Source organism: Oncorhynchus kisutch, linkage group LG11, assembly GCF_002021735.2.
Source record: "Oncorhynchus kisutch isolate 150728-3 linkage group LG11, Okis_V2, whole genome shotgun sequence".
Lineage (NCBI taxonomy): Eukaryota > Metazoa > Chordata > Actinopteri > Salmoniformes > Salmonidae > Oncorhynchus > Oncorhynchus kisutch.
The window spans coordinates 2740324-2765670 of record NC_034184.2 but is presented as its reverse complement, the minus strand read 5'-3'; the positions used below and the strand labels follow the sequence as shown (position 1 = coordinate 2765670).

At 44.8% G+C, this 25347-nt stretch overlaps 1 protein-coding gene across 4 annotated transcripts in view; it reads right to left on the bottom strand.

Moving 5' to 3' along the window:
- Positions 1–25347, bottom strand: part of LOC109900100 (F-box only protein 11) — a 42051-nt gene that overhangs the window by 14498 nt on the left and 2206 nt on the right. For 2 of the 4 annotated variants that reach the window (XR_002256553.2, XM_020495833.2), the window contains exons 2-8: positions 12434–12564; positions 11641–11722; positions 11203–11347; positions 6493–6622; positions 6076–6159; positions 5322–5454; positions 798–904 (exon numbers count right to left, since the gene is read on the bottom strand). Coding sequence is in view for 3 of the 4 variants with exons in the window: in XM_020495833.2 (XP_020351422.1) it covers positions 798–904; positions 5322–5454; positions 6076–6159; positions 6493–6622; positions 11203–11347; positions 11641–11722; positions 12434–12564 (812 nt within the window). In the remaining variant the exon portion in view is untranslated. Of the gene's footprint in view, positions 1–797; positions 905–5321; positions 5455–6075; positions 6160–6492; positions 6623–11202; positions 11348–11640; positions 11723–12433; positions 12565–20258; positions 20381–25347 lie in introns of those variants that run through there. The other 2 variants (XM_031835190.1, XM_020495834.2) reach the window with 2 other exon arrangements.

Genomic DNA, 25347 nt, shown 5'->3' with positions numbered 1-25347 from the left:
GTTGTATTCAGTGCATGTGACTAATACATTTGATTTGATTATGAGGACCACCGTACAGAGTCAATATGTCACAATATGATGAGGACCACCGTACAGAGCCAATATGACAACATGATGAGGACCACTGTACAGTCAATAGGACGAGGACCACTGTACAGAGTCAATAGGGCGAGGACCACTGTACAGAGTGAATATGACAATATGATGAGGACCACTGTACAGAGCCAATATGACGATGAGGCCCACTGTACAGAGTCAATATGACGATGAGGCCGACTGTACAGAGTCAATATGACGATGAGGCCCACTATACAGAGTCAATATGACGATGAGGCCCACTATACAGAGTCAATATGACGATGAGGCCCACTATACAGAGTCAATATGACGATGAGGCCCACTATACAGAGTCAATATGACGATGAGGCCCACTATACAGAGTCAATATGACGATGAGGCCCACTATACAGAGTCAATATGACGATGAGGCCCACTATACAGAGTCAATATGACAACATGAGGACCACTGTACAGAGTGAATATGACATGATGAAGACCACCATACAGAGCCAATATGACATGATGAAGACCACCGTACAGAGCCAATATGACAATACCATGGAGACCACAGTACAGAGCCAATATGAGAATATGTTGAGGACCACTGTACAGGGTGAATATGACAACATGATGAGGACCACTATACAGAGTCAATATGATTTGGACCACTGTTGAGTCCAGGCATACACCAACAGTCAGCTAGGCCCATATTATGTAAGTCATGGATAAGACCTCACCTTGATGGTCATGTAGCCAACGTATGCATCCTCTGAGCCCTCCATGAAGACAAACGTTGAGTCTCTGGTGTTCTCAATGATCACTTTGTCTGCTACTTTACCAGATGCTGTTGAAAAAACACAGTATTGGGGTTTAAAAGGGCAGGGCAAAAGACAACACTGGGCTACAAGTGTCCAGCAAAGATAGTCAATGAACCATGTTGCAAGGTCAAGTGGGTAGATAGTAGAGGTCGACCGATGAATTGGAATGGCCGATTTCAAGTTTTCATAACAAATCGGTATTTTTGGACATTTAAAAAAAAAAAGTCAATTTTTTTTACACACCTTTATTTAACTAGGCAATTCAGTCATCGAATCACAGCCTACTTCGCCAAACGTGTGATGATTTAACAAGCGCATTTGCGAAAAAAGCACTGTCGTTGCACAAATGTACCTAACCATAAACATCAATGCCTTTCTTTAAAATCAATACGCAAGTATATCTTTTTTAACCTACATATTTAGTTAATATTGCCTGCTAACATTAATTTATTTTAACTAGGGAAACTGTGTCACTTCTCTTGCGTTCTATGTAACAGAGTCAGGGTATATGCAGCAGTTTCGGCTGCCTGGCTTGTTGCGAACTGTGTGAAGACCATTTATTCCTAACAAAAAGACAGAAATTAATTTGCCAAAATTGTACATAAAATTATGACATAACATTGAAGATTGTACAATGTAACAGCAATATGTAGACTTAGGGATGCCCCCCCATTAGATAAAATACAGAACGGTTCCGTATTTCACAGAAAAAAATAAACGTTTTGTTATCGAAATTATACACTGCTCAAAAAAATAAAGGGAACACTAAAATAACACATCCTAGACCTGAATGAATGAAATATTCTTATTAAATACTTTTTTCTTTACAAAGTTGAATGTGCTGACAACAAAATCACTCAAAAATTAGCAATGGAAATCAAATTTATCAACCCATGGAGGTCTGGATTTGGAGTCACACTCAAAATTTAAGTGGAAAACCACACTACAGGCTGATCCAACTTTGATGTAATGTCCTTAACCTTTTGCGACGAGCAAACCCGTATCCGGGAGCGTAATCATAGCCTCAAATGCATTAGCATAACGCAACGGACATACATTTTTATTAATTTTTTATTTAACCTTTATTTAACCAGGTAGGCTAGTTGAGAACAAGTTCTCATTTGCAACTGCGACCTGGCCAAGATAAAGCATAGCAGTGTGAACAGACAACAGAGTTACACATGGAGTAAACAATTAACAAGTAGAAAAAAAGGGGAGTCTATATACATTGTGTGCAAAAGGCATGAGGAGGTAGGGCGAATAATTACAATTTTGTGATAAATGATCAGATGGTCATGTACAGGTAGAGATATTGGAGTGCAAAAGAGCAATTCGTTCCAGTCACAGGCAGCAGAGAACTGGAACGAAAGGCGGCCAAATGAGGTGTTGGCTTTAGGGATGATCAGTGAGATACACCTGCTGGAGCGCGTGCTACGGATGGGTGTTGCCATCGTGACCAGTGAACTGAGATAAGGCGGAGCTTTACCTAGCATGGACTTGTAGATGACTTGGAGCCAGTGGGTCTGGCGACGAATATGTAGCGAGGGCCAGCCGACTAGAGCATACAAGTCGCAGTGGTGGGTGGTATAAGGTGCTTTAGTGACAAAACGGATGGCACTGTGATAAACTGCATCCAGTTTGCTGAGTAGAGTGTTGGAAGCAATTTTGTAGATGACATCGCCGAAGTCGTGGATCGGTAGGATAGTCAGTTTTACTAGGGTAAGTTTGGCGGTGTGAGTGAAGGAGGCTTTGTTGCGGAATAGAAAGCCGACTCTAGATTTGATTTTTGATTGGAGATGTTTGATATGAGTCTGGAAGGAGAGTTTACAGTCTAGCCAGACACCTAGGTACTTATAGATGTCCACATATTCAAGGTCGGAACCATCCAGGGTGGTGATGCTGGTCAGGCGTGCGGGTGCAGGCAGCGAACGGTTGAAAAGCATGCATTTGGTTTTACTAGTGTTTAAGAGCAGTTGGAGGCCACGGAAGGAGTGTTGTATGGCATTGAAGCTCGTTTGGAGGTTAGATAGCACAGTGTCCAAGTACGGGCCGGAAGTATATAGAATGGTGTCGTCTGCGTAGAGGTGGATCAGGGAATCGCCCGCAGCAAGAGCAACATCATTGATATATACAGAGAAAAGAGTCGGCCCGAGGATTGAACCCTGTGGCACCCCCATAGAGACTGCCAGAGGACCGGACAGCATGCCCTCCGATTTGACACACTGAACTCGGTCTGCAAAGTAATTGGTGAACCAGGCAAGGCAGTCATCCGAAAAACCGAGGCTACTGAGTCTGCCGATAAGAATATGGTGATTGACAGAGTCGAAAGCCTTGGCAAGGTCGATGAAGACAGCTGCACAGTACTGTCTTTTATCGATGGCGGTTATGATATCGTTTAGTACCTTGAGCGTGGCTGAGGTGCACCCGTGACCGGCTCGGAAACCAGATAGCACAGCGGAGAAGGTACGGTGGGATTCGAGATGGTCAGTGACCTGTTAACTTTTCCTATTCATGAAAATCGCAAATGAAATGAAATAAATATATTCAAACACAAGCTTAGCCTTTTGTTAACAACACTGTCATCTCAGATTTTCTAAATATGCGTTACAGCCAATGCTAGACAAGCATTTGTGTAAGTTTATCATGGCATAATGCTATGCTAGGCTCTGCTGGCAGCAGGCAACATTTTCACAAAAATAAGAAAAGCAACCAAATTAAATAATTTACCTTTGAAGAACTTTGGATGGTTTCACTCAGGAGACTCCCAGTTAGATAGCAAATGTTCCTTTTTTCCAAAAATATTATTTTTGTAGGCGCTGTAAAAGCTCCTGTTTCTTCACCATGCTTGGCTGAGAAATCGACCGAAAAATGCCACAATGCCAAACTTTTTTCTAAATTAGCTACATAATATCGACAGAAACACGGCAAACGTTGTTTAGGATCCATCCTCAAGGTGTTTTTAACAAATATATTCGATAATATATCCGTCGAGGCAGTTGGTTTCTCATAAGAAGTGATTGGAAAAATGGCTACCTCAGTATTTTACGCAAGGTTTTCTGCGGGAGCATCATGTGACCACTTGCGCAATGTAGCCCCCTACGGGTATTCTTCAACATAAATGCGTAAAACTACAATGCTGTAGACACCTTGGGGAATACGTAGAAAGCGTAAGCTGGTTCATAGCACATTCACAGCTCAATGGGGACTCATTGGCACGCAGCGCTTTCAAAATATGGGGCACTTCCGGAGTGGATTTTTCTCAGGCTTTAGCCTGCAACATCAGTTCTGTTATACTCACAGACAATATCTTTACACTTTTGGAAACGTTAGAGTGTTTTCTATCCAAGGCTGTCAATTATATGCATATTCTAGCATCTTGTCCTGACAAAATATCCTGTTTAAAACGTTTTTTTTCTTTCAAAAATGAAAATACTGCCCCTAGAGTCAAAATAGGTTAATGACCTAAGGCTCGTATTTCTGTGTGTTACTATGTTATAATTAAGATAGATAGAGCAGTCTGAGCGGTGGTAGGCAGCAGCAGGCTCGTACGCATTCATTCAAACAGCACTTTCGTGCGTTTGTCAGCAGCTCTTCGCTGTGCTTCAAGCATTGAGCTGTTTATGACTTCAAGCCTATCAACTCCCGAGATTAGGCTGGTGTAACCGATGTGAAATGGCTAGCAAGTTAGCGGGGTGCGCGCTAATAGCGTTTCAAATCGGTGACGTCACTCGCTCGGAGACCTCGAAGTAGTTGTTCCCCAAAAGCCGCGGCTTTTGTGGAGCGATGGGTAACGATGCTCGAGGGTGGCTGTTGTCAATGTGTTCCTGGTTCGAGCCCAGGTAGGGGCGAGGAGAGGGACGGAAGCTATACTGTTACACTGGCAATACTAAAGTGCCTATAAGAACATCCAATAGTCAAAGGTATATGAAATACAAATGGTATAGAGAAATAGTCCTATAATTCCTATAATAACTAAAACCTAAAACCTGGGAATATTGACAACTCATGTTAAAAGGAACCACCAGCTTTCATATGCTCTCATGTTCTGAGCAAGGAACTTAAACGTTAGCTTTTTTTACATGGCACATATTGCACTTTTACTTTCTTCTCCAACATTGTTTTTGCATTATTTAAACCAAATTGAACATGTTTCATTATTTGAGGCTAAATAGATTTTATTGATGTGTTATATTAAGTTAAAATAAGTGTTCATACAGTATTGTTGTAATTGTCATTATTACAATTTAAAAAAAAAATTAGCTTAATTTTTTTTTTACAATTTTTATTTATAAAACACTTTTTAAAAAAAGAAGAAATCAGCGGATTAATCGGGTTTCGGCTTTTTTTTGGTCTTCCAGTAATCATAATCGGTCGACCTGTAGTAGATAGACGGGGAACAGACGGTGTACGGTACAGAAAACAATGAACAGAATTAATACGTACCAGCTCCTATCATTGTGATGGGCGATTCGATGTAAATCCACTCATCAGTGTAGACCCCAGAGTGTACGAATATGAGGCCGTCAAAGTGGGCCTCCTGAACACCTCCCAGGGCATCCTCGATGGTGTCATAGTACTGAAGAGGCACCATAGAGAAGTGTGTTACAGCGATGTCACAGTGAACTCATGATGATCAATCACCCAATAACAACCCACAGATTAAAAAGCATAGTCCTGAACTAAAAAGTTAGGCCTATATCAATACAAATAATAAATTACATTTCTATAGCGCTTTTCATAGAATCTCGAAGTGCTTCAAGAGCAAAAAACAAACAAGCAATATATCATGACTGGTCAACCAGTAGAGGCCAGGTCTTTGACAGATGCATCTTCTGAAGATGGAGAGGGTCAGTTAATGTCTTGAGTGGAGAATGCTGGTCAGAGGATGGTGATGGAGTCTGCTGCTGATCTTTTAGACGGTTAGTCTGGGAACCAACCTGACTTATAGCCACTGGACTTCTCCTCCTTCACTCTGTGTATCACCACTTGGGTGACGCCTCAGCAGCTCTGGTTGCCAGAAAGCTCACCATACAAATAGTTCAGAATAGTATCCAGTCGTCCTCTCAACAAGCACTCCCATTACTTTAAAGCTTAGGCAATGGAGATTCTTCATTCAGTGTACATTTTAGTCCAGGACTAGGCTTAAATCAGTGTCAAGGAAACTGGCCCTTAAACTCTCTCAAACAAACACACTTACAAGCATGTTCTCTCTTCCTTTGTATCTGGCAGGATTACTGTAGAAGTGTTCTGCGAAGCCTGGCTTCACATGTGCTCCTTTATACTGCAAACAAAAACAAAAAAACATCAATGAATCTGGCCATTATTATAGCACAGTAATACTAATGGTGGGATTGCTTCTATAATCACATGTCACCCCACTGGAACTTCACATGCCAAGTTAAATAAAGGTTAAATAATAAAATAAATAAACAGATAGAATTACTGGGACTCCACAGTGTTCTTGTATTCATATGTCTGTACAAGCTGTTGACTGTTTTAGCAGCACTAGGAGTATCTATATGGTTGAGTGACAGAGAGGGTTTCCATAGGTCAGAGGTGAGTGAGTAACAGTAAGGGCAGTGTGGGAAAAGAGGTCATGGGGTCGTTGTCCTACCAGCTGCTGAAAGCTCTCCTTCCACGGGTTGGGCTGCTCGTACTCGTCTGGGTTAATCTGGAAGAATTTCCCCGCCTCAGGATGCATCATGGGACGCGTGTACTCAAACACCTCCATGTACAGCCTCTTCCTGTGAAGCAAAGCAAGGCACAGCCAGACAGGACACCATAAGACAGGGAACTTCAAGCGATAACACACTGGGGGGCGCAGGAGGGGAAAGACAGTATGTGTTCCAGATTAGATCCATTACATTTGGTTGAAGATGCCCAAATTAGGACAACCGAACAATTCCATGCGGAAACTTTTGAAAATAAACAGAGTCGTGTGTTCAGTGCTAACTAGCATTGCGGGTCCCATTGTTTACAATTCTTCCTAATTTATTTAAAGCATTACGGGACATTAGAATCTTCCTCTTAACCTTTTATATTCAACCTAGCTTTGCACCTATGGGTACACTCGGAATAGCCTGCCAACCAACCAACCAACCAAGCAAACAGCTAACAGTCCAACCAAAAGGCCGGCCAGCCAGCCAGCCAACCAACCAAAAGGCCGGCCAGCCAGCCAGCCAGCCAACCAACCAAAAGGCCGGCCAGCCAGCCAACCAACCAAAAGGCCGGCCAGCCAGCCAGCTAGCTAACTATCCAGCCAGCTAGCCAACTAGCCTGCCAACCAGCCAACTAGCCTGCCAACCAGCCAACTAGCCTGCCAAGCAGCCAACTAGCCTGCCAAGCAGCCAACTAGCCTGCCAAGCAGCCAACTAGCCTGCCAAGCAGCCAACTAGCCTGCCAAGCAGCCAACTAGCCTGCCAAGCAGCCAACTAGCCTGCCAAGCAGCCAACTAGCCTGCCAAGCAGCCAACTAGCCTGCCAAGCAGCCAACTAGCCTGCCAGGCAGCCAACTAGCCTGCCAGGCAGCCAACTAGCCAAGCAGCCAGCCAACTAGCCAAGCAGCCAGCCAACTAGCCTGCCAGCCAGCCAACTAGCCAGTTGTGGGGTCAACCAACCGACCAGCCAGCCAGCCAAGCAGACAGCCAAGCAGACAGCCAGCCAAGCAGACAGCCAGCCAGTCAACCAACCAAATGGCCAGCCAGCCAAACAACCAAATGGCCAGCCAGCCAAGCAGACAGCCAGCCAGCCAGCCAAGCAGACAGCCAGGTAAACCAAGCCAACTAACCAGCAAGCCAGCCAGCCAGCCAACTAACCAGCAAGCCAGCCAGCCAGCCAACTAACCAGCCAGCCAGCCAGCCAGCAAGCCAGCAAGGTAACTAGCCAGCCAGCCAGCCAACCAACTAGCCAGCCAGCCAACCAACTAGCCAGCCAGCCAGCCAACCAACTAACTAGCCAGCCAGCCAGCAAACCAACTAACTAGCCAGCCAGCCAGCAAACCAACCAGACAGCCATTCAATGAGCCAAGCAGACAGCCAACCAGCCGAGCAGACAGCCAACCAACCAACCAACCGAGCAGACAGCCAAACAGCCGAGCAGACAGCCAACCAACCAGCCGAGCAGACAGCCAACCAACCAAGCAGACAGACAGACAACCAACCAGCCAAGCAACCAACCAGCCGAGCAGACAACCAACCAGCCGAGCAGACAACCAACCAGCCGAGCAGACGGCCAACCAGCCGGGCAGATGGCCAACCAGCCGGGCAGATGGCCAACCAGCCGAGCAGACAGCCGAGCAGACAGCCGAGCAGACAGCCGAGCAGACAGACAGCCAACCGGCCAACCAGAGCCAACCAAACAAGCAGACAGACAGCCAATCAATCAACCAGCCAACCGACCAGACAGCAAACCGACCGAGCAGCCAACCGGCCAAGCAGACAGCCAATCAACCAACCGAGCAGACAGCCAACCAACCAACCAACCGAGCAGACAGCCAACCGAGCAGACAGCCAACCAACCAACCGAGCAGACAGCCAACCAACCAACCGAGCAGACAGCCAACCGAACAGACAGCCAACCAACCAACCGAACAGACAGCCAACCAACCAACCGAACAGACAGCCAGCCAACCAGACAGCCAACCAGCCGAGCAGAGAGCCAATCACAGCCAACCAGCCAGCCAGCCAACCAGCCGAGCAGACAGCCAACCAACCGAGCAGACAGCCAACCAATCAACCCAGCAGACAGCCAACCAACCAACCGAGCAGACAGCCGACCAGCCGAGCAGACAGCCAACCAACCAACCGAGCAGACAGCCAACCAACCAAGCAGACAGCCAACCAACCAACCGAGCAGACAGCCAACCAGCCGAGCAGACAGCCAACCATCCAGCCAAGCAGACAGCCAACCATCCAGCCAAGCAGACAGCCAACCATCCAGCCAAGCAGACAGCCAACCATCCAGCCAAGCAGACAGCCAACCATCCAGCCAAGCAGACAGCCAACCATCCAGCCAAGCAGACAGCCAACCATCCAGCCAAGCAGCCAGCCAGACAAGCAACCAACCAGCTAAGCAACCAACTAGACAGCCAGCCAAGCAACCAACCAAGCAGAGAGCCAGCCAAGCAACCATCCAAGTAGAGCCAGCCAAGCAACCAACCGGCCAAGCAGACAACCAACCAACCAGCCAAGCAGACAGCCAACCAACCAACCAACCAGCCGAGCCGAGCAGACAGCCAACCAACCAGCCGAGCAGACAGCCAACCAACCAGCCAGCCAACCAACCAGCCAGCCAGACAAGCAACCAACCAGCCAGACAGCCAGCCAAGCAACCATCCAAGCAGACAACCAACCAAGGAGACAGCCAACCAGACAACCAGCCAAGCAGACAGCCAAGCAACCACCCAGCCAACCAAGCAGAAAGCCACCCAACCAGCCAAGCAGACAGCCAGCCAGCCAACCCACCAACCGGCCAACCAGCCAGCCAAGCAAGCAACCCAGTCAAGCAGACAGCCAGCCAAGCAAGCAACCCAGTCAAGCAGACAGCCAAGCAACCCAGTCAAGCAGACAGCCAGCCAGCCAAGCAGACAGCCAGCCAGCCAACCAACCCAGTCAAGCAGCCAGCCAGCCAGCCAGCCAACCAACCCAGTCAAGCAGCCAACCAAGCAACCCAGTCAAGCAGCCAACCAAGCAACCCAGTCAAGCAGACAACCAAGCAACCCAGTCAAGCAGACAGCCAGCCAACCAAGCAACCCAGTCAAGCAGACAGCCAGCCAACCAAGCAACCCAGTCAAGCAGACAGCCAGCCAACCAAGCAACCCAGTCAAGCAGACAGCCAGCCAACCAAGCAACCCAGTCAAGCAGACAGCCAACCAAGCAACCCAGTCAAGCAGACAGCCAACCAACCCAGTCAAAGCAGACAGCCAACCAACCCAGTCAAAGCAGACAGCCAACCAAGCAGACAGCCAGCCAGCCAAGCAGCCAGCCAACCCAGTCAAAGCAGACAGCCAGCCAGCCAAGCAGCCAGCCAACCAACCCAGTCAAGCAGACAGCCGGCCAACCAAGCAACCCAGTCAAGCAGACAGCCGGCCAACCAAGCAACCCAGTCAAGCAGACAGCCGGCCAACCAAGCAACCCAGTCAAGCAGACAGCCGGCCAACCAAGCAACCCAGTCAAGCAGACAGCCGGCCAACCAAGCAACCCAGTCAAGCAGACAGCCGGCCAACCAAGCAACCCAGTCAAGCAGACAGCCGGCCAACCAAGCAACCCAGTCAAGCAGACAGCCAGCCAACCAAGCAACCCAGTCAAGCAGACAGCCAACCAAGCAACCCAGTCAAGCAGACAGCCAACCAACCCAGTCAAAGCAGACAGCCAACCAACCCAGTCAAAGCAGACAGCCAACCAAGCAGACAGCCAGCCAGCCAGCCAAGCAGCCAGCCAACCCAGTCAAAGCAGACAGCCAGCCAGCCAAGCAGCCAGCCAGCCAACCAACCCAGTCAAGCAGACAGCCGGCCAACCAAGCAACCCAGTCAAGCAGACAGCCGGCCAACCAAGCAACCCAGTCAAGCAGACAGCCGGCCAACCAAGCAACCCAGTCAAGCAGACAGCCGGCCAACCAAGCAACCCAGTCAAGCAGACAGCCGGCCAACCAAGCAACCCAGTCAAGCAGACAGCCGGCCAACCAAGCAACCCAGTCAAGCAGACAGCCGGCCAACCAAGCAACCCAGTCAAGCAGACAGCCGGCCAACCAATCAACCCAGTCAAGCAGACAGCCGGCCAACCAATCAACCCAGTCAAGCAGACAGCCGGCCAACCAAGCAACCCAGTCAAAGCAGACAGCCGGCCAACCAAGCAACCCAGTCAAAGCAGACAGCCGGCCAACCAAGCAACCCAGTCAAAGCAGACAGCCGGCCAACCAAGCAACCCAGTCAAAGCAGACAGCCGGCCAACCAAGCAACCCAGTCAAAGCAGACAGCCAACCAACCCAGTCAAAGCAGACAGCCAACCAACCCAGTCAAAGCAGACAGCCAACCAACCCAGTCAAAGCAGACAGCCAACCAACCCAGTCAAAGCAGACAGCCAACCAACCCAGTCAAAGCAGACAGCCAACCAACCCAGTCAAAGCAGACAGCCAACCAACCCAGTCAAAGCAGACAGCCAACCAACCCAGTCAAAGCAGACAGCCAACCAACCCAGTCAAAGCAGACAGCCAACCAACCCAGTCAAAGCAGACAGCCAACCAACCCAGTCAAAGCAGACAGCCAACCAACCCAGTCAAAGCAGACAGCCAACCAACCCAGTCAAGCAGACAGCCAACCAGCCACTCACCAGAGGATGGGGTCATTGGCCAGTTCGCTGAAGCGTTTGCAGACACATGCTGCGCGACACAGGTCCTGCTCCAACAGGTAGGAGAAGATCTTCAGAACCACCTCGTCTGGCAGCTTCTCCTGGAGGTAGTGCTCTGCGGGAGCTGCTAGTGATGAACACAACCAGAGGGAAACTTTATTATTGGAGGAGGTATTCACACATCCAAAATAATAACAGGAGATGGACAGAAACAAGGTCCAATACAGAGAGTAGGGGCATTTTCAACCTCCAATTCTCATAACATGTTATTCACCAAAACATTTGTCCTTGGTTTTACTGTAGTGTGTACGTCATTGTTGTCTTTTACAGACATTTGGAAGATTATCCTGGGATGGGCTGAAAGAGATTCTAATAAATACAAATTAAACAAAAACATAATGTTAGAAAGTATTATTTTACCTGTTAAATCTTGAGACTTTCCTGACACTCTGGCACGCTTTGCCCGATGGCCAAAGTCTTCTGTGGCTGAAGTGGAAGCACCCTGCGTATAGAAAGAAAAATAGATTGTTATAAGCCTTGACAGCTGACACGTTTTGATGGAACAGACCATGGTCATCTGCTTAAAAACAACCATATTAATATTTCAGCATTGTTTTTAATAAATCAAGTTCAATTAATCACCGCCGCTAGCGAAATACTTATCAATTATGCAAAGATGGAAAGGTGAATGATCAAATTCAGCCCATGGGTTGAGCCTAATGCTTAAGAAGACACCATTGTGGGTAGAATGCTGATATTGCTCACTAGTCTAGGTCAGAGTACAGCTTTTTGCGATATTTATTTATAACCAGCAGCACTCAGTCCAGGTTAGGTGAGCTGATCCATTTTCAGCAGGCAAAAAAATAGATATGTAATGAGTAGAGCTGATATGATACATTATTCTATATGTCAGAGACGCATCATGTTTATTCTACACAACAGATTTCTATCTGAACATTCCACAATGCTGTGGCTAGTTGAAGGTGCCGCAGAAGCCCCTTTTACCCAGGACCCTACCCGAGGACACAGAATGACCCACCACCTCTCGGTGACTCAGGCATGTAGCCACTTAAATATTGTTTGCAGTCTTTCCACATACATCACACATAGGGTCTGTCCAAAACGGCACCCTATACTGTATAGTGCACTACTGGTCAAACGTTCTTCACTATATAGGGAGCCATTTGGAACACATCCCATGCTTATGACTCACCTCCATGTTAGTCTTTGCTGGACACGCTGCTGTTCTCTTGGGTAGTAGAGACTTTCTTCGAAGTTGGTAAGGACTATTCTGAGCTCCTGGACCGGATTCTTCTGCAACCATATCTGCAGGGACGTCCTCATCTGGAGAGGAAGAGAGGATAGTCAAAACAACCCCATCTGCAGGGGCGTCCTCATCTGGAGAGGAAGAGAGGATGGTCAAAACAACCCTATCTGCAGGGACGTCCTCATCTGGAGAGGAAGAGAGGATAGTCAAAACAACCCCATCTGCAGGGACGTCCTCATCTGGAGAGGAAGAGAGGATAGTCAAAACAACCCCATCTGCAGGGACGTCCTCATCTGGAGAGGAAGAGAGGATAGTCAAAACAACCCCATCTGCAGGGACGTCCTCATCTGGAGAGGAAGAGAGGATAGTCAAAACAACCCCATCTGCAGGGACGTCCTCATCTGGAGAGGAAGAGAGGATAGTCAAAACAACCATATCTGCAGGGACGTCCTCATCTGGAGAGGAAGAGAGGAGAGTCAAAACAACCCTATCTGCAGGGACGTCCTCATCTGGAGAGGAAGAGAGGACAGCCAAAACAACCATATCTCAGTTTTCGATATTGTGACCAAAACATTGCTTTTGCAACCGTTTGACTTGGCAGTGCAACACACATTTAAAAAAAAATACAAAGGCAGGGGAATGCCCGTGTGCGTGTAGGGCATATGTCTACCGCTGTGTAGCCGTTAGCGATGCCAATGACAGCCTAACGTCTTCGGGTAGATGGAAATGCAACTAAAAGTTAACTACAAAGTAGCCTCTGCCTACCTGGCAGGTATTTGTATCAATCCCGTGGCCATTTGTTTTGAAGTGTGATACAGACATAGGTGGTAAATTGAATAACAATCACCTACTCCTATCTATACAGAAGTAAATAAAATAATTCAAAATAGGCTGACACCAGAAAGCATGCTTTGGCCACAGATGATCATTAGCTTCTTTTAAAAGAAAAAGCTATAAATGTTTTATTTTTTCTTTTTTCCATCGCATAGCATGCAGTCGGAAGGACACACAATTTGGGTAGCACGCACGGCAAATACCAAAGATGATTGTTGAGTTGCGACCATCAATGAAAAGTAGAGACCCAGCCAGGCATTTCGCATTATGACATCATAGTTTGGAAAGCAAATGGCTATTACTGTAAAGAGAAGACAATGAAAAGACTAATCTTTATTTTATAGTTATCAAAATTCTCTCCTTAATTGATTGAACAGCATAAGACCCCTCTAACGCAACTCTGGACCTCAAAGCCAATTCCATTGCATTTTTTCATTGCTCCCCTCTAATCAGGCACCAATTTAAGCCTGGAAAATCAGGTAGAAATTTCAGGTAGAAAAGAAAACCAGCAGGCTCCAGACCTCGTTGGGTAAATTGAGTACCCTTGATATAGCCCATCTTATTGGCTCATATCCCCAGTTACTGCGCATATTCACTATCATTGTTGGGTCAGTGGCACTTGAAAGTTTGCTTTTGGACTATCATTTCCTCCTCCAGGTTGGATGGATGTCACCTGGCTCACCTTCTCGTAGGCCTATTCTATGGATCAGACAACGTTGTTTTTATTGATCTGTTTATCAGTATCAGCAGAGTAGTCTACACTGTAAAAAAAGACCCTGCTACTGTCTCCAGTAAGTAATAGAATTGCATGAAATGTGTTTATAAAAAGGCCAAGAAGCGTATCTTATATAGCCTATAGGAGGAATGGGCAACTCCAGTCTTCGGGGGCCGGAGTGGTGTCACTTTTCGCCCCATCCCTAGCAAACACAGCTGACTAAACTAATTGCTATCTAAACTGAAGACCACTATTAGTTGGTCATTAGAGTCAGGTGTGTTAGCTGGAGCAAAAATGTGTCACCAATCAGGCCACCGAGGACTGGAGTTGCCCATCCCAGGCCTATAGCCTAGCCTTACTCTATGCCACAATGCACTCAGCCATGCAGTCTTTTTTGTGAACAGTGATTGGGTTCTTTTATTAGTCTAAATTACGAAGATCTGGAATAGTAGGCCATCTTATATAAGTCTGCAAATGCAATGATGCATGGAATGCTTTATCATAAAAGGTACATTTTTATGGTGAAAATTAGCTTCCCCAACTGTGAAATTCACACCACCTATGGCTACAGAAACACAGCTACCCAAACAGTCTGGCACCACCTCAATTAAAGAGTAACTACACACCAGTGGAGGCTCGTCAGAGGAGAAAGGGGAGGACCATCTTCCTCAGTGAATTACAAACAATAAAATATTTTAACCTCTCTAGGGTACGTGAGACGGTAGCGTCCCACCTCGTCAACCGCCAGTGAAACTGCAGGGCACCAAATTCAAAACAACAGAAATCCCATAATTTAAATTCCTGAAACATACATGTATTTTACACCATTTTAAATCCAGCCACAGTGTCCGATTTCAAAAAGGCTTTACGACGAAAGCAAGCCAAACAGTTATGTTAGGTGAGTGCCTATTCACAGAGTATTACAGCCATTTTTCCAGCCAAAGAGAGGAGTCACAAAAAGCAGAAATATAGATTCAATTAATCACTAACCTTTGATGATCTTCATCAGATGACACTCATAGGACTTCATGTTACACAATACATGTATGTTTTGTTCGGTAAAGTTTATATTTAGATCCAAAATTCTGAGTTTACATTGGCGCATTGTGGTCAGAAATGCATTGTCTCAAACAAACATCCGGTGAAAGTGCAGTCTTTGTATGGTGGATAGGCTTTCAATGGAAAAACAGCCTTTCAAAATAATAGTACTTCCTGGTTGGATTTTCCCCGGGTTTTCGCCTGCCATATCAGTTCTGTTATACTCACAGACATTATTTTAACAGTTTTGGAAACTTGAGTGTTTTCTATCAAAATCTACTAATTATATGCATATCCTATATTCTGGGACTGAGTAGTAGACAGTTTAATTTGGGCATGCTTTTCATTGAAAATTCCAAATGCTGCCCCCTACCCTAGTGAAGTTAATATTTGTTTTAAAGTTATGTTTAATAGATAAAATTATACTGAGGATAGTCACATATCATCAAATAATTTATTAAAAGAGACACTGTTTTGCAATGAAGGTCTATAGTAATCTCACCAGCACTCGGTGGGGTAGCACCATGGTGTAGCCGGAGGACAGGTACCTTCTCTCCTCCTCTGGGTACACTGACTTCAATACAAAACCTAGGAGGCTCATGGTTCTCACCCCCTTCCATAGTCATAAACAGTAATTATGACAACTTCCAGAGGACGTCCTCCAACCTATCAGAGCTCTTGCAGCACGAACTGACATTGTCCACCTAATCAAAGGAACAGATAATGAATCTAGTAAAGAAAGCAGAAGCTACAGCTAGCACTGCAGTGTATAAAATGTGGTGAGCAATTGACTCAAAGAGAGAGAAAGACAATAGTTGAACAGTTCTGAACAAATTCAATTCTTCCAAAATTAAGGGAGAGAGCTATATTTGGTTGTATTATTATAATATATATATATTTTTTAAACTTTCACTTTGCTAGCAAATGCAGCTACCTAGATTAAGATACTCAAACACCCGGCTCAAACAGAGTGGGATGCTATGTTAGCTAGCTGACTATCCAACACGGGACCTCTTCCAAGTCAGTTGGTTTTATTCATTTATTGCCACCGGGGCCAGCCAGCGTAACTGCTAAACTGTTTGCTGATTATACACTGTACTGCATGATTGTAGCGGGTTTACTAACACGTTAGTCCTAGTAGTTCTAGTTGACTGACGTGACAACGATGTGTTATATATTCTGTATGTAGCGGTTAACGGTTATGTTATATATGCTGTATGTAGCAGTTAACGGTCCTGATACAATATGAAGGTTTGGGTTGGAAAAGTTTTTTCGCCTTGCCACAGACAACGGATGTGTTGTGCACTGAGGTCCACAAACGATGGGAAAGGGTGAGGAGAGCGAGTTGATGAATGCGAGAAGGAATTGTATACACACACAATGAGCAGAGTAATTTGTGCTGTTTTTATGTGGCTGATATGAAAGTGAACTTTGCGTGTGCTCAGGGATGTATTCATTCCGCCGATTCGGTTAAACGGAAGCAAACAGAATGGTTATAAACATACCTGAATTTGTCCAATAGAAACTGTTGGACTAACAATTACACCCTAGATCAGCTAGATGCAAGCAAGATTGTGCAAAGCAGGTATTGAATGTGTCACTGTAACCTTGATTACTAAAATTTCCCGACCATGGCACCCTGTAAAGTTTCATTCATAGGCTAGATTGTAGCAACCTAAAGATGGGTACAGGGAAATGTGTGTTTCAAGTAGTAGGCCTAAACCTAGCAATGTTTTATTGAGCTGGGTGAAGGGAATATGAATGACAGTCAACCAATATGCTGTGATAGAAATAAGGCTATCCTCATGAAGCATTTTTATCATCGTCCCTCATCTAAAAACGCCACCGACGGCCACACACACTAAAAAAGCCATAACAATGACATGATGATAGTAAACAATTCATAGTCAATTCAATACAACAACATTTTTCCTGTGACAATGTGTGAAGTAGCCTTGTTTATAAAAGAGAACAGGAAAATAAGAGGACAAGGCTAGAATAAAATCGAGGCTAGCCCTGAGAACTCTGCATAGGCTATGACTAGTAGAAATGCCAGACTACGGCTGAAATGCAGCGAGCCACATTTCCTTTGCACAGCTCCAAAATCTTTAACAGGGAGGAGTTCAATAAGTCGGCCTGCTTCTCAGATCTCTATGACTGACAGCAGAGTATTTGGCCACATTCCATTCCTCTGCAGTCAAGCTAGGAGTCCCTGCTGTGGATCCATACATGAAGCAGTGAGTAATTTGACTTCCCTGCGCCTGATGGCACTTGAGTTCCCATTCACAGCTTCATTAAATAGTACCCGCAAAACACCAGTTTCAACGTCAACAGTGAAGAGACGACTCCAGGATGTTGGCCTTCTAGGCAGAATTCCTCTGTCCAGTGTCTGTGTTCTTTTGCCCATCTTAATCTTTTCATTTTATTGGCCAGTCTGAGATATGGCTTTTTCTTTGCAACTCTGCCTAGAAGACCAGCATCCCAGAGTCACCTCTTTACTTCAAAAGGGCTTTCTAACAATCAATTAGCCTTTTAAAATGATAAACGTGGATTAGCTATCACAACGTGCAATTGGAACACTGGAGTGATGGTTGTTGATAATGGGCATCTGTACACCTATGTAGATATTCCATTATTTTTTTTAAATGTACATACAAAAAATGCATGTGCAAATATCTGAATAAAATGGACGTTTTACCATCTGGCTTCATTCACACAGACCAGTGATCACAATGCTAGCAGCCTACCTATTTATGCTACCTAACAAAAGTAACCAATAGAAAATATCACTTGCATGGTTTATTACTTACGATGGTGACTTTCATGAATCTGTCTGGGTGAAACCATTGACTACCATGAACCCCCCCCTTCGATTTCTCATAGGACATGTCCTGCCAACTGAACGTGACCCAGTCTATTGAGAATCAACAGTTGTCCTGAACAGAGCAGGTGATAGAACCCAGGGGACCAGGATAGCATGACCAGAGACACATGTGTGCTGATCATAGAATTACTAGAAGGGGGAAAAAAGCCTTCTCACGAACTGGAAAGATTTATGGTAAGTGGAAAGAAGCATTGTTCTTGTTTGGAACAATCTGTTGACTGCATTTGACCTAATGGAACAGCATGGAAACTTCTCGTGAATATAACAGTGAGGAAGAACCACTGCTCGAGTGACAGGGGGCGGGGCTTAGTGTTCTGGGAAGCAAACTATACAAATTACACATGGCTGAGAGGCCTTTCAGAATATTGCATGCCACAGACTAAATATACTTAGATCAGTTACAAAGATCTCCCTAGAGGGTAGCAACAACAAAACCATCCTCTATCCTATCATGTATTTGCAAGCATTTGCAAGCAGCAGCTTCATGACCAGGGCATAAAATTGGTGGGTAGGATTTAGGTATTGGCGGGTAAGAATGTCTACTTCACCAGCCACGTTGGCATTCGCATTTGTGAATAGCCAAGCATATGGGCATATGTACGAGTTGAGATTTCTAGCAGAAAAACACTAAAGCAGCCATTTTCAAAGTATTTCTGCTGTTTTGTTTCATAGCTGCTTATAGCACAAATAAATACATATCCTACATTCTACCTTGCGCAGCAACAGCTTTGCACAACAGCTTTGCATACTGAGTGAAACGCTGATAGATTCATTTTTGGAGGCACTGGCACAGACAAACATTGGTCTAATTTACTCAAGTCAGCAAAGTGTCATTGTTATGGCTGTTTTTTGTGCGTGTTTCTTGGCTATTTACATTGTTTTGTTTATTGTTAGTTTGAATGTGCTGCTTCCACTGATGGCGAAGAGAAGCTGTCAACTACTAAGTCACATTCTCACACACCTCGTGGCCACATTACCACAGTAACCTAATTTCTTGTTCTGGAAACAATACAAAGAATGGTCATCAGTTTATGTAATTATGGGGGGGGTATTTTGGCTGATTAACAATCTGAGTGGCTGATAGATTTTTTTCATCTGCCTGCCACCATGGTTGAATACAACAAAAAGTTGATTTAGGCCCTGTTCATGACTATTGAACTCTGAGAAGGGATCAGATTCCAGGCTTGACGAACAGGAGCAGGCCGATCAGCAATAAAGAGTTGAGTTGTTTGGGGGCGTAGGCTAATGGCAACGGGGGGAAAAAAATCAAGAACAGCAATGATTCCAGACCAGTCCTTCCCACTACTAAACTTCTAATCCGTGACATTCACTAGGTCCAAAGACCATTACATCATCAAAACCACATCATAGTTTCAGAGGCAGCAGGTCAGAATTTCACCGTAAAAAGACACGTCTTTTGCCTGGAAGACATGGTGCAAACGATTCACAACATGACAATGATAATAGCCTGAACGGTCAGTTGTACAAACAAGATATGGCAAATCACCTGGCTTAGTGAACTAGGCTACCCCTCAGGGCATCAGGGTCAGAACGTCTATATATGTGTCACACAGACAGACCCTGTGAAACCTTCCCTGTCAGTTTGTATCAAGCCTAACCATAGACACACATAGGCTACATCACATGATAGGCCTATCAAGAGGCATATAGGTAGATATATATGGTTCTGGGCCAATATACACTGTGGCAAGTTTATTAGGTACACCCGTTCAAGAAAATGGTTTGCTCCTACAGACAGTCACGAGGCTGTGGTTTGCTACATAAAGCAGGCAGACAGGAATTCAGGCATTCAGTTACTGTGTAGATTGAAAGTAAGAATGGGCAAAACAAGTGACCTAAACAACTGAGCGTGGTATTATCCTCGGTGCCAGGCACCAGTAACTCAGAAACGGCCTCCTGGGCTTTCCACGCATGACAGTGTCTAGGCTTTACCGAGAATGGTGCGACAAACAAACAAACATCCAGTCAGCAGCGCGGTGGGGCAAAACAGCTTGAGGATGAGAGATATCAAAGGAGAATGGCAAGGATCGTGCAAGCTAATAGGTGGGCCTCAAACAGGCGAATAACGGCGTGCAGAACGGCATCTCGGAGCACAACTCATTAGTCCTCGTCACGGATGAGCTATTACAGCCGACAACCACCCTGGCTCCACTCCAATCAGATAAAAACAAGAAGCAGCAGCTCCAGTGTGCACGCGATCACACCACTGGACAATTGAGTGGAAAAACAGCACCTGGTCGACTTAGCGTAAGTAGCATGAGGCCATAGTCCCATCCTACCTGGTGTCAACGGTGTAATGGTGTGCGGCAAGTTTCTGGCACATGTTAGGTCCCTTGATACCATTGGAGCAATGTTTCCATGCCCCAGAGAATTCAGGCTGTTCTGTAGACAAAGGAGGCCCCCGACCCATTACTAGAGGGGTGTACCTGAAACGGAGTATGCATACACACACACACACACACACATATATATATATCATCATTGAGACAGTCTGCTGTTTCCTGAGGGAATGAATCCTATGACAAAAGTTGGGAGAGATACAACAGATTAAAGTTCAGCCTTCTAGCAATGTTGCACAGAGCCTTCTAGTGTCTATCATAGTGCAAAGCGTATAGGCGTATGCACAGCAGTGTTCTACAGGGTCGCGTTAATGCACAATTCTTTGTTTTCTCAAAGAAGAAAGAAACTGCTTAAAATCTAAAATGCTTATTATTGTAATTTCTAGTCGGCATCAGACTAATTTTGTGCTTCAGTTGCACTTCTCCACTTGGATGAGAATTCACAAACTGGCATTCTATCAGCATGGTGTAGCATACTTTTGTCCGGTAAAATGCAAGATTAACTTCAATAAAAACATTAGGAAATGTAGCTGGCTACATTCTATGATTAACATTAGAAATATGATGGCCATGCATCATTTGCAAAAAATACCTTGCTTTTTCATTGTAAGCTCATTTACTTGTGTGGCTGCTAGTCAAATAATGTTGCACTTCTGTTGTCATCTGATGAAAATTAAGTTATTTTCTGCCAAATGTGTTTTCTGTTGAGGAAAGCTATAGTTGCACGCAGGGCCTAAATTTGACACCCGCCACCTGCGGGTAGATTTTGGCATTGGCGGATAAGATGTCTATTTCACCAGCTCTTTGGCGGGTGGTCAGAATGCCACAGAGTGAGCACTTCACTTGTATTCGTTAATAAAAATAGTCAAGTATATTGGAGCATTTATTTTACAAAGTATTTCTGCCATTTTGTTTCATAGCTGGTAAATGAATCGCGCAAAGTCAAAGAACTATGAATCCTATCCCACTTCGAGCTGCAACACTGCCTGGTTCGGGACTGTGCACAAGTGAAGAGCGGAGTTAAAGATTTGTTTTTAGAAGCGCTCTGCACAGGCATAAAAGTTGGTCTAATTTACATGGTTTTGTTCATAAGCTAGGTTGTTTTTCAACGTTTGAGTTTCAACTGCTAGGAAAGAGAAGACAACGCAGCTATTAGACAATCTCACAGGCACAAGACTTGAGTTGCATTACTATGGTAACCTATCCCTACAGTGAAGCATGAGTGGCAGCATCATGCTGTGGGGATGTGTTTCAGCAGCAGGGACTGGGAGACTAGTCAGGATCGAGGGAAAGATTAACAGAGCAAAGTTGAGAGATCCTTGGTCAAACCCTGCTCCAGAGCGCTCAGGCACTCCTACTGGGACAAAGGTTCACCTTCCAACAGGACGACCCTAAGCACACATTCAAGACAACGCAGGAGTGGCTTGGGGACAAGTCTCTGAATGTCCTCGAAGTGGCCAAGCCAGACCCTAAACTTGAACCCCTTCGAACATCTCTGGAGAGGCCTGACAATAGCTGTGCAGCGACGCTCCCCATCCAAACTGAGAGCTTGAGAGGATCTGCAGAGAAGAACGGGAGAAACTCCTCAAATAGGGGTGTTCCGAGCTTGTGGCATCATACCCACGAAGACTCAAGGCTGTAATCGCTGCCAAAGGTGCTTCAACAAAGTACTGAGTAAAGGGTCTGAATACTGATGAAAATGCACTGTATATGGATGACATAAAGCCAGGCACATTTAACAGTTAGGCTATTGATTTATAGACCTAATCAAGTTGGGGTTTGCTCGATCCTCAATTTTCTTATACAACTAGGCTAAGCCTAGGGGCGGCAAGGTAGCCTAGTGGTTAGAGTGTTGGACTAGTAACCGGAAGGTTGTGAGTTCAAACCCCCGAGCTGACAAGGTACAAATCTGTCGTTCTGCCCCTGAACAGGCAGTTAACCCACTGTTCCCAGGCCATCATTGAAAATAAGAATGTGTTCTTAACTGACTTGCCTGGTTAAATAAAGGTTAAAAATAAATAAAAAGCCCTAGTCGCACAGGACTAGTAATACTAGAGAATGTTGGTTATGTAATTATTACCCCATAATTCTGTTATTCCAGAGGCAGATTTTTTTTTTTTTTTCAAACTGCCCCCTGTAATTCCTTCTTTTTTTGTAAATTGAGCCCAGGCGATAACTGGGCTACATTGATGATTAGAGCTTGGTTCCCAAGTTTCTAAACCGTACCAAACCATCTTTGGTATAGTGTCACCAAAATATTTGAACTGAGGAAGTATGATCATAATCACCCTCACCAGCAGCATACCAGCCTGCATACCACTGCTGGCTTGCTTCTGAAGCTAAGCAGGGTTGGTCCTGGTCAGTTCCTGGATGGGAGACCAGATGCTGCTGGAAGTGGTGTTGGAGGGCCAGTAGGAGGCACTCTTTCCTCTGTTCTAAGAAAAAATATCCCAATGCCTCAGGGCAGTGATTGGCACTGCCCTGTGTAGGGTGCAGTCTTTCAGATGGGACCTTAAACTGGTGTCCTGACTCTCTGAGGTCATTCAAGATCCCATGGCACTTATCTTAAGAGTAGGGGTGTTAACCCCAGTGTCCTGGCTAAATTCCCAATCTAGCCCTCAAACCATTACGGTCACCTAATAATCCCTGGTTTACAATTGGCTCATTCATCCCTCTCCTCTCCCCTGTAACTATTCCCCAGGTCGTTGCTGCAAATGAGACTCAGTCAACTTATCTGGTAAAATAACAGATTGATTAAAAAATAATCATTAGGATATTTTAGACATCCTAAATGCCCCCCAGCCTTCAGATGTGAGCTAAACAGTGCACTTAAAATTAGTTTTAAGGATGCGAAAGTGAACTTTCCATTTCAAAATATTTAGGCAGTTATATGCTGCTTTGTGATCCATTTACAGCAAGGGTTACATTAAATATGTGCAATATTTTTTACTGATGCATTTGCCAATATTCCATTAATACACATAAAACATATGAACAAAAGCATTCACTGTGAAAGTTGATACATGTAGGCCTTCATGTTTAGGCTATGTATCCAATCAGTTAGTTCTCTTGCTCAAACCACGAGCAACACCTGTCAAACTAAGACATTTATCTCAAAATACAGGGATGTTGATTCGCATGGGACTGGTATTATCAGAGGACCTTGGAGTTTCCCAAAAAACATTTGATTATTCTGGCTGGATTTGTAACTCTTCTGCAAAGTACATATGATTGATATGGCAGATTTGGACGGGACAAAAATTATAGTTGTGGTGTCGTGCCAGTAAAACTAATCCCGTCAGAATAGGGTTTAAGGCAAATACTTTTTCCTCGTCTCTGCTGCTGCTGCCTCCGCCGCAATGTTCTCAATCCCAATATGCTGGTTAATTTTGCTATTATGCACATAGCAACATTGGAAAAGGTGCCAATTCTACACCGCACTGAAGATTACGTTTCAGAACCGTGGACAGCAAATGCGGAGGAAAGCGCATGTTATAATTGTATTTATTTATTAGCGTTGCACCATCATTATTATATAATATAACTATATAAAATGCCAGTATCACATGTATTAGAATGATGGACTGTGCCATCCCTGTGGCCTCCGCAATGGATTAGACCACTGAGTAAGGCGCGAATCAGATGGGTGTCTTGTGCACCATGACAAAATTGCAACTGCTCAACTAAAGAAATCTCGGTCGACTAACAGCCTATCGACCAAACAATCGACCAGTCGACTAAATGGGGTCAGCCCTACAAAGGACACGTAGTGTGTCGGGTTGTGCTCCACCTTCATTATAGCATCATCAATGTAGCATTACTGGGGAACAAACCAAGACTAGAGATGGGATCCTGGGGGTGGTGGGGAGTAGACAGAATAAAGACATCGATAGGAAGAAACTGGGTTCACTTACTAAAAAGACAGCCAGGGTCAAGCTGCATTGTTCCTGTCATGGTTCCTGTGCCCCACTAGTTAATCATCCAACAGATCAATGGAAATTGGCAACAGGGGCGCATTTATGATTTTGTCAACATCAGCTAAAATTACATTCCAGGATTTTAGGGTACAAAAGTAAAGGAAGATCTAATATAATACCAGATACATAGATTGTAAATAGTTTAAGTGGTAGTAACAAAAACAAAACAGTGTTTCAGGCCGATGAATGCACATGTCTATATGTAGGCCTGTAATCTGTAAATGTAGCCTAGGGCTAATCTCTATTCCAGTGTATGCGTTCCACATCTGAAGTAGACCGAGCCCAGTTCACAAATGCCAGTCGCAAACATTCTTATTCAACTTCATATGTTTCCCTAAGACTGCATTTAGACAGCAGCCAAATTCAGATCTTTATTTCACTAATAGTTTTTTCAGTTTTGAAAAAGATCTGATGTGAAAAGAGTAACAATTTCAGTTGAACGATTTGAATACACATTCCAAAACGTTAGTGAAACATCAAACTACTTTTTGTAAGGATTACTGACTTTTTAGCGACAAAATTCAAAATGAAAATGATTTGGCAATTCCTACTAAATTGAATTCCTACAATTGATTATTTTTAGCGGCAGTTTAGACCCAAAGCAGACACTTCCATTCGCCACATACTACCTTCTCAGACTGTTCGCAAACGTCTTCAGACTGTCGCGGCTAAAACAAAACAAATGGAATACGTACGCTAATGTTAGTCAAAGTTCACTAACTATTTCCCTTGTTGAACGGATCTCTGATGTGATTGGTCAAAATACCAATTAGTGGGAAAATATTAGAATCGTCAGCCTGTCTAAACGCAGCATAACTAATTAGGAGAAAATATTTTCTAACAATTGGAGGTATATTTTTACCAATCAGAGCAGCTTTTTAGCTAATAATTGCAATAACATATCTGTAGACTGTGGTTACTACATGCTGTGGCCACTGCTATTGAGGCTACTAGCGCTGTCTCTGCTCCACACTCCAGCACAATAAGTGGCGGTAATACATCAACGAAGGATGCCAACAGCCCCCCCCCCCCCCCCCCCCAACAACAACAAC